At 38.2% G+C, this 10,842-nt stretch overlaps 1 protein-coding gene across 1 annotated transcript; it reads right to left on the minus strand.

The window, feature by feature from the left end:
* Positions 1–6,280: 6,280 nt before the first annotated feature.
* On the minus strand, positions 6,281–7,111 carry LOC119538447 (olfactory receptor 4C6-like). The gene has a single exon (XM_037841380.1). It carries the CDS (start codon positions 7,109–7,111, stop codon positions 6,281–6,283), a length of 831 nt encoding a protein of 276 aa, XP_037697308.1.
* Positions 7,112–10,842: the final 3,731 nt, after the last annotated feature.

Genomic DNA, 10,842 nt, shown 5'->3' on the forward strand with positions numbered 1-10,842 from the left:
CTGAAACCTGTAGATGAGAATCCTTACTCACCCCCTCCCAGCTTCTGGAGTTACCAGAAATCCTTGGCATTCCTTGGAATGTGGTGGCATAACTGTAATCTCTGCCTCACTGTTCACAGGGCCTTTTCTGAATGTGTCCAATTCTCCTTTTCTTACAAAGACTCCAGTCATATTGGATAAGGACCCACTCAAATCCAGTTTAGACTCAACTAATCACATCTTCAAAGATTTTATATCCAAATAGGATCACATTCATGGGAATGGGAGCTAGGACTTGAACATATACTTCAGGAGACACATTTCACCCCATAACATGCCTCTACAGGTCCTTAATAATATTTATTTAATGCTTTTTACAGCATTACATTTGATTCTGTGTCAATCATCAAGTTACCCATAAGTATTGGCTTCCAGTGACTCTCTCAAGGATTACTTTCTTGATGACCATAAATGTAATTCTGATGATCACAGTATGTGGGAAAGTGAGAAGGGTGATTCATCTTCTGGTCATTTTAAAGTTACTGTTCAAAATTTTATAGCATATCTGTAGAACCACACACCTTTGAACCACTTCTTCCCTTGAACACTTTAGGTCATAATCACTGCATTCCTGAAATGTGAGGTCCCTCATCATGCATGGCTTAAGACCAACACAGGAGAGTACAATGCCACCATATCCATAGTGACCAAATAGGACATCAATTGGAAAGGCCAGTAAGCATTTCAGAACAATGGTCTTGAAAGCCATTGAAGGAGACAGGTGTAGCCACTCTAGGAAAATTGCTTTTAAGCATGTCACAGAGCCCAGTGAAGGGCTGGGGAAACTATCATGGGTGCCAGCTGGGAAATGCATCACAGGGAAGAATGCCTGCCCCACTCCCACCACCTTCAGTGCTAGAGAATGGAGGCAACACCACTGTTGCAGCATGGAAAAATGAGAGCTGATAAAGGTCCACATACATAGCCCAAGGCCCAGAGTCAGAAGGCGACAACTTGTAGCCCAAATATCTGAAGTTATCTTCTGTCACCCAAAAACAGAATGTCAGCATCAGTCTGGTAACCTAATGTACAGAAATCTTGTGAAAGAAATAAATAGCAAGCTGGTAGAAGCCATTTGCTTGCCAGGTGACTCTCCTGGAACCAAGGTCCCTACAACAGGACTGAGTGGTACAGAATCCAGACCACTCCAAAGGATAGAAACAGGGACAGGGGCCAAGCATTGGGTCCAGTAGGTCACTACAGACCTTGGCCAGTACCAGAAAATAGAGGAGGAATTGGGAAATTTCTCAGAAGTCACTCCAAAGTGTAGCACTGAGGACAGGTCCCTGTTGGTCCAGCTCTAAGGGCAGTACTGCCTAAAATAATGGCTTTTCTTCAAAAACAGACACTTTTCAGTATGCAACCTGGGGATATTCTAACCCCTAAAATGTTTATATGTATTTTTCTTCTCCTTCTTCTTTCCCAGCCACTGAATTTTCAAATGTCAAAAAAGTCTCATTTAGTTTTATATTCATTTGATTTTTTTAAAATTCAATTTTATTGAGATTGTTCATGTAACACAGTCATCCAAAATGCACAATCAATTGCCCATGGTACCATCACACAGCTGTGCATCCATCACCACAATTATTTAATTATTTTTTTTTTAAATTTTAGAACATTATCATTACTCCAGAAAACAGAAACAAAAAAGAAAATTCAAATCCTCCCATACCCTGACCCCCCCCTCCATTATTGACTCATAGCTTTGGTAGAGTACATTTGTTACTGTTGATGAAATAATGTTAAAATGCTACTAGCTGTAGTAGATAGTTTGCAATAGGTATATTTTTTTTCCTTACATACCTCTCCATTATTAACTTCTATAGTGTCATACATTGGTTCTAGTTCATGAAGGAGATTTGTAATGTTTATAAGTTATTCATGGACATTGTCCACCTCATGCAATGTTTTATACTTTCCAATATGTGATTCTAAGCTTCCCCTTTCCACCACATTCAGCACACTATTCAGCACTGTTAGTTATTCTCTCAATAATGTGCTACCATCAGCTCTGTCCATTTCCAAACACTTAAGTTCAACTTAGTTAGACATTCTGCTCATAATAAGCAACACTCCTCATTCTAAAACCTTCTAAAACCTGGTAACCTATATTTCATATCTATGAGTTTACACTTATAATTAGTTCATATCAGTGAGACCATGCAATATTTGTCCTTTTGTGTCTGACTTATCACATTCAATATAGCGCCCTCAAGATTCCTTCATCAGCCTGCTTTTTTTAAGATGGGTTTGATCACACACCATATATTCTGTCTTAAGTAAACAATTGATGGTTCCCTGTATAATCATGTATTTATGCAATCACTCCCATCACCACTATTTATATAAGGACATTTCTATTTCTTTCACAAAGAAGGAGGAACAGTCAAAGAAGGTAGAGACACAAAAGAAAAAGAAAGGAAAAAAATGATGGCTGAAAAGAAATGAAAGAGAATTATACTAAAGTACAATAAAAGAGCCAGACATCACCAAAGCCAAGAATCCCATACCCCTCCCTTATTTCCCCTCTTATAGACATTTAGCTTTGGTATATTGCCTTTGTTACATTCAAGGAAGCAAAATACAATGCTTCTGTTAACTGTAGTCTCTAGTTTGCATTGATTGTATTTTTAACACCTTGCAAGGTTAACAGTCTTTTGTTCTCCCTCATGTAAAAACATATTAGTACATTTTATCACAATTGTTGAGCAGTCAAGGTTTCATTGAGTTATAAAGTCCCAGTCTTTTTCTTTCATCTTTCCTTCTGGTGTCTCACATGCTCCTAACCTTCCTCTTTCAACCATAATCACAGTCATCTTTGTCCAGGGTACTTACATTGTTGTGCTACCATCACCCAAAATTGTGTTCCGAACCTCTCACTCCTGTCTTTTCCTATCTGTCTGTAGTGCTCTCTTTAGTATTTTCTATAGAGCAGGTATCTTGTTCACAAACTCTCTCACTCTCTGTCAAAGAATATTTTCAACTCTCCCTCATATTTGAAGGACAGTTTTGCTGGATATAGGATTCTTGGTTGGAGGTTTTTCTCTTTCAGTATCTTGAATATATCACACCACTTCCTTTTTGCCTCCAGGGTTTCAACTGAGAAATCTGTACATAGTCTTATCAGGCTTCCTTTGTATGTGATGGATCACTTTTCTTTTGCTACTTGCAGGATTCTCTCTTTGTCTTGATGTTTGATAATGTGATTAGTAAGTGTCTTGGCATAGGTCTATTCAGATCTATTCTGTTTGGGGTATGTTGCTCTTCTTGGATCCATAATTTTATGTCTTTCATAAGATATTGGATATTTTCATTGACTGTTTCCTTTGTTATTGTGTCTGCCCCTTTTCCCTTCTCTTCTCCTTCTGGAACACCCATGACACATACAATTATGCACTTCTTGTTGTCTTTCAATTCCCTGAGACCTTGCTCATATTTTTCCATTCTTTTCCCTATCTATTCTTTTATGTGTGGGATTTCAGGTGTCTTGTTCTCCAGTTCCCAAATGTTTTCTTCTGCCTCTTGAAACCTGCTGTTGTATGTCTCCATTGTGTTTTTCATCTCTGTGTTGTTCCTTTCATTTCCATAGATTCTGCCATTTGTTTTTTTCAAACTTTCGATTTCTACCTTCTGTTTGCCAGTGTTTTCTTTGTGTCCTTCAACTCCTTTGCTATATCTTCCCCGAACTTGTTGACTTGGTTTTTGAATTATTGTATTTATTTGAAAATCTTTAATTATTTCATTAAAGTGAAACCATATCTCATCTGTATCTCAATTGAGGTGTAAGTTTGTTCCTTTGACTGGGCATATCTTCATTTTTCCTAATGTAAATTGTAGTTTTCTGTTGGCTAGGCATCTGGTTTCCTTGGTTGCCCCAATTAGATTTTCCCAGGCCAGAACAGGTTCAGGTCTCAGAATGGGGCCATATCCAGTGTCAAGTTTCCCTGAGGGTGTGTCTTAGAAGATTGTCAGGCTTTCCTGTGAGGCCTCTAGCCACTGTGCTTTTCCTAACTTGCCCTGCAGGTGGCACCTGTCGGCCTGTCACTACCACCTGGTGGAAAGACATGTGGTCCCTTTAGTTCTCAGCTTAGGTTGTTTCTGTTTTGACTGTTTTGCCCCAGGCCCTGGTGTCTGAGTTCTGAAGGGGAGCAGACACTAGAGCTGGGCCCCACCTCCTTCCTCTTAGGGAAGATACACCACCTGGGGAGTTATCCTCTGCATTTGAATTACTCCTTTGTTTCTCTGACCCTGTTAACTCCACTCTTGTCTGGGTCAGAGCATGGTGAACTGAAAATGGCTGAGAGTTTCTCCACTGTGCTACTCAGGTTGAGAGAGAGAAAAAACAGAAAGAAAGCCCCTTTTCTGAGCTAGTCCATGGACTCCCAGTTTTGCCCATCAGTCAGAGATAGCACCTGGTTTTCTGGGCTCCCTTTCTTGGGGCACAGGCATTTTTCTGGCTCTCTAAATTCAGTCATTTCTAAAACCTCTGTATTTTTTTTTAATTATTTATTTTTTTGTTCCATCAGCCCCACCTCCTCTCCACTGGAGCAACCTCAGGGTACTTTGTTGCTTGTTAGGGGTTTCTCTGTGTTTGTATCTTGTATTCAGCAGTCCATATTTGTTAATTTAAGCCCCAATTGGAGATAGGTTGCACTATATTTGCTCACTCCAGGAATCCTGATTTCTCCCACAGTGATGTCTTGCTGTTCAGCCTGTTGCGGGTAGCAGGTGCATGGTTCCACAGCTTTTATGTACAGTTTTTATGCTGCAATCTCAGCCATTCTACCCAATCCAGATTGGTGTATGATGTGTGGACAGTCACAGTTGTTCTCCAGCAGTTGTTCCAGGTTATTTACTAGTTGTTCCTGGTTATTTATTAGTTTCTCCAGGGGACTAACTAAATTCCACACCCCTCTATGCTGCCATCTTGCCCCTCCCTTTTGATCATATTTTTAACAACCTACTATGTGACTGGAGTGTTTTAACTACTGAGTTTGCAGCTTGAATGGATAAACATAATCCCTGCCCTAACAGGGAGTATAATTTTTTAGGAAAAACTGACAACAAAGAAGTCAACAGTATTTTTACAGTATATTTTGTGATCATTGATATTAAGGAAATAAAAGATATGGAGAGCTAGAGAATAATATGGAGAAAGCTATGAGGAAACACTTCTCTGAGAAGGGAGAGTTCATCTGAAAATGTAAAAAAAAAAAAAAAAAAAAAAAAAAAGAAAGGCTCCATCCAGGTGATTCATCCAGGAAAGAGGAATCTAGCAGAGAGAAGAGGGAGAATAAAAACCCTGAACTGGGTCTTGTGGATTGAATCCCTGTAAAGCATGTTCAGGTCCCAACCCCTGATCCTGTGATTTTGAACCATTTGTAAATAGGATCTTTGAAGATGTTGTTTGTCAGGTGTTCCCAAACTGAATGAGGGTAAGCCTTAATCCAATATGGCTGAAGTCCTTATAAGCAAAGGAAATTGTACTCAGAGAGAAAGCTACAAGGAGCAGCCAGAAGTTGGATGTCAACAGAACCTAGAAAAGGAAGGAAAAGTCACTGCCATGTGTATTGCCATGTCACAGAAAAGTCATAGAACCCCAAGATTGTCAGCCACCAGAAGATACCATTTCCAGTTGGAACAAAGCCTTCTACCTTCTGTAACTGTGAGCATATAATTTCTGTTGTTAAACCAACCTGTTACAGTATTTGTTTTAGCATCTAGGAAACTAATATACTGGGAAAAAGTTGGAATGTTCAAAACACAAGTTAAGAAAAGGAAGGAACGAAGGAAGGAAGGAAGGAAGGAAGGAAGGAAGGAAGGAAGGAAGAAAGAAAGAAAGGAAGGAAGGGAGGAAGGAAAAAGAAAAGAAAAGAAAAGTAAAAGAAAAGAAAAGAAAAAAGAAAAGAAAAGAAAAGAAAAAACAAAAACTGTGACCAGAGCCTTGTGAAAAACAGGATAGAGTACAAAATGTATTGGAGATATTGACAGTAACCTGATTAAGGCAGAATATTGTATCATAAACTGATTCATATGCATAAAAGATTCATCTCACTGCTGTGTGTGCAATAGATTGGGGTGAATTATCAGGGTAAGACCTCACTGTATTTGAAGTAAAGATTTATTCTTAGCATGTAAGCTACTGACCACCCAGGGTTACTTGTTTCAGTCAAAGCTTCCTCATGGCATTTTTCACATCTGCATTCCTCAAGGAATAGATCAAGGGATTTAACATGGGTTAAACAATTGTAGAGGACACAGCCATTGCCTTGTCAACAGGGTAAGTGACTACAGGCCTCATGTATAAGATGATACAGGGCACAAAGAACAAGACAACCACTCTCAGGTGAGAGCCACAGGTGGAGAGGGCTTTGCGCCACCCTTCAGAGCTACAAGACCTCAGGGAGCAGAGGATGACCACATAGGATGCAATGAACATAAAGAAAATGATCACACACATAACCCCACTGTTGAGAATGACAAGGAGGGCCAAGATATGGATGTCCATGCAGGCCAGTTTCAACAATGGAAACAAATCACACATAAAGTGATCAATGACATTGGGGCCACAGAAGGGTAATTGGTACATAAAGAGAAGCTGTAATATTGCATGCATAGTTCCCCCCACACAGGCCACTCCCAGCAGCAGGCAGCACACCCGAGGACTCATGATGGTCTGGTAGTGCAGGGGCTTACAGATGGCCACATAGCAGTCATAGGCCATAGCAATGAGAAGGATGATACTCACACCACCAAAGAAATGTTCTGCAAAGAGCTGGATCCTGCAACCTTCAAGGGAGATGGTAGTGCTCTCAGAGAGGGAGTCCACAATCATCTTGGGGGTAATGACAGAAAAGTAGGTGACATCCATTAGGGACAAGGAAGTAAGGAAAAAATACATGGGTGATCTCAGACTCTGACTTGTGATCACAGTTACCATAATGAGTAGGTTTCCCATCACTGTGGCTATATACATGATCAGAATCACAGCAGATAATATTTTCCTCAGCTCTGGATTCTTTGTAATGCCCAAAAGAACAAATTCTGTCACATTGTTTTGACTTTCCATTTACTGTGGCTTCATGTAAGCACATAGCCATGAGCTAGAAAATCTGCAAAAGCAATATTATTTTTAATCAGTAATCATTCAGTGCCTTGGTAATTTTGTGTGTGTGTGCTGTTTCACACCCTCCTGACCCACCATTTTTGTCCATTGCTACAGAAAACAACTACTCACAATTATAGCCTAAGAGCAGCTCTATTCTACTGGATCCTCCTGGACCCTCTCAATAACATCTCTTCTCATGAGCTCATCTCTAACTTTCTGTCTTGGCAGTTGCTGTTTGAGACACTTTGGAGACCCTGCTTCATCATTCTAGTGCATACATACACATACCTGGAAATACGAGGGAGTTAACACTTCCCAGGGAACCCTTGACCTTTAGGAGATAGGGATCAGTAGATAAATCCTAACTAGCTTAATAAAATCCTGGGTTAACTTCCTTTCCTTCCATTTTTCACTGTTCCCAGTACCTCCATTCAGTTTTGGAAAAGAAACCCATAATGTGACTTATATTAGTTTTTCTTTTTGGAAAATCCAAGCTGTGGTGCTGACTTTCATTTATCAACAGGTACACTCAAGAACTTGCAAATTTTATATTACTTTTCCATCATTTATTTTGTATACTTATTGAGCACCTGAAATGTGCTAATTGAAAACCTACAAGACAGTCTTATCTCAAGGACTCTCCACTTATTAAAAACTCTACTCTTTCCAACTACATTTCTTCCTTCTGAAATTAGCTTATTATTACTACTATTTTTATTATTAATTATTGCTAATATTCAATGGGTCACTGCTGTGTCTCAGGCAGTGGAATGTCCCATGAAATATTTTCTTCATTTTATAGATAAGATACTAAGGAAAAGAAGAATGAAAAATAACTGAAGTGAAATTGAAATCCGTTTTTTCAAGGTTCCAAACTCAATACCATTAATGAGCTATATTGCTTGTCTAAAGATAATATGGAGAGAGAAAGAAAGCCAAGGTGAGGAGCCAGAAGCTGGAAGTCAACAGAACCATGAAGAGAAAGGAGGGGACATCCATATGTGACAGAAAAACCAAGGACGAAAGGATTGCTGGCAGCCAGCCCCAGAACATCACTCTTTGGAGAGAAAGCATCGCCTTGCTGACACATTGAGTTTGGACTTCTCTTAGCCTCAAAACTGTGAGCTAATAAATTCCCATCATTTAAGCCAACCCATTGCATATATATATATATATTTTAGCAGCTAGGAAACTAAGACACTCATTAAAACAGAAAGATACAATCTCTAAGAATTCTAGACAGCAGAGGCAATATTGTCCAGAAATGGATGCCCAAATCAAAGACCAATGCATTTTCCATAATAATAGGATTATATGAGAATTAGTAAGATACACACATGTACACACATCCCACAAACATAGCAGCCACTAACCAGAGAAGAAAACCTGTGGCTTTTGAATTTGCTTTTAGGAGTGCTCATTGCATCTCAGTGTTTGTAGTTTGAGACTGTCACCTGCTCTTCAACTTGTTAGAGTACTGCACTCAAAAAGTCTCTTCTTTTCCAAACTATCCGTAAGTAGAGGGATTATCTTTGTCTAAAGTTGTGGAAGCTAGCTGTGGTTAAATTAGAGACTCTATCACATTTTACTTTTTTAATTATTTATTTATTTTTAAATTTTATTTTGAAATAAATTCATAGTTACAGGAATAATTGCAAAAACAATACAAACCCCTTACACAGCATACCCTGACCCCTGTCCCCTGATACCCCAATCCACCAACTTTAACATGCTGTCACACTGCCATTTCTTTCCCTCCCTATCTATCACCCATCATCTATTGCTCTGTCTTCTGAACATACATTTTACTTTTGAATAAAAAACAAACAATGTGCTTTGAATCTCCTGAAGAAACCAAGTCTGCTTAGCTTGCGTTTAGGCTTTTTCCTTAAGAAAAATGACAATACCATGTGGTGGTTTTTTCTAAATCTATAGTTAAAGGTCAATATGCTTTTTAAAATAATATTTTATGGAAATTAATAATAATAATGGTATTTATATAATTGTACATTTTAAGGAGGAAATAGGAATAATTATTTAAAAAAATGAGCAGGAGAAATATTTTTTCCCCCTAAATCTGCAAAATATCACACAGATGTTTGAGACTCTACAGTTTTCTTCATGCAAATGTTTATTTGGCTTGCAGCCTTGTTTCCTCCTCTACTTTTCTTTCCTCATTCCCTATTACCACTCTCTTCATTTGTCACTCCTTTTTATTTTTTCCAGAACAGTAGTATGACAAAGAACTACTTTAGTCTTTGAAAACACTGGTAGCAATAAAAGGATGGGGTTAAACTCTAGGCAATTGTTTCACGCAGCAGATATTTTAAGACTTCACAGAAATTAAATACTTTTTTTTTTATAAAAACCTAGTCCAAACCTCCTAAAACATTCACCATTTCTGCTGCCTAATGCATTTATTCATGGCCTCCATATATTCTCTTCTATAACCTCCTTTCATGTCTTCATTTTAATAATATTGCTTATGTGAAAATTGCTACATAAATTATTCAATTTTTTTCTATTATCCAGTATATCTGTAATAAAACTGATAACCTATCTCTGTAAATACATTTATAATAATTTAAGTTAGTCTTCTCTGCTTATTGTCTGCCTGCCTGCCTTTCTTTATCTAGCTCTTTACACCCCATTCTCAAGCCCTTTGCTACCATGGACATGAAGTACTTTGTTTCTGTTTGCTGTATAATGAAGACAAGCCATTAAGTAGATGCAAATGCTAATTCTGTAGTTACTTTTCATTTCACCTGCAATTTCACTAGTATTGTTAAGAATGGAAAATTAATTACTCCTAATCAAAAGTCCGCAGAACTTAATCACCGATGACAAATAACTTATGTTAAAGGGTAATACTATGGATTAACCATAAATCAACAGAGCAGGCAAATTCAGCCTTAGGCCAAAATCCAGGTGGATACTCATGACTTCTGATTGCTAATAAAGAAATAGAAACAAACAAACAAAAAAAATATGGAGCATTCAATATGTGTGAGACACTGTGCTTCTTGATATAATTTCATTTGCACAGTAATCCAGTGAGATTGATTTGTTTCCTGTGCTCATTTCATTCAACAAGATAATTGTGTGCATCCAATGTATAGTTCTAACATGTTCTAATTATATATATGAATACTCTAATCCTAAACCTAGAAATCACATTCATTGACTTTGATTCAAAATCTTTCTAATTATTTTCCAGATATGCTGCTGATTACAGAAAATAAAACCCTGAGTTTATTTCTCTGCTCCAAGAAGACCCAGATCAACAAAAGCTGATACCATCTCTGCGCATGAGCCTGAATCAGTGAAAATTGTGTATTCCATTCTTCCTTCTGGTGTTCCCAGAGGGAACAATATCAATAAAATAACTCATTTGTTTTCCACTCACTATGTGCCAGCAATGTGGTTGACCCATTACATGCATTATCTCATTTTCCATATCACCCCAGGTGGACACTGCCACAAACCCCATCTTCAAGATGAGGAAACTGAGGCTTGGAGATATCCAACTTCTCATCTAAGGTGAGTGGGGATTATGAATACAGGTAGTCTAATTTTGGATCATACATTCATAACCCTTATACCATACACTGAAGAAGTGAACAACAGCTTCTCCTAGTTAAATGCAATAGCTAGTGCAGCCAAGAAGAAATGATATAGTACAAAAAAAACAA

This window comes from Choloepus didactylus, chromosome 6 (assembly GCF_015220235.1).
Source record: "Choloepus didactylus isolate mChoDid1 chromosome 6, mChoDid1.pri, whole genome shotgun sequence".
Classification (NCBI taxonomy): domain Eukaryota; kingdom Metazoa; phylum Chordata; class Mammalia; order Pilosa; family Megalonychidae; genus Choloepus; species Choloepus didactylus.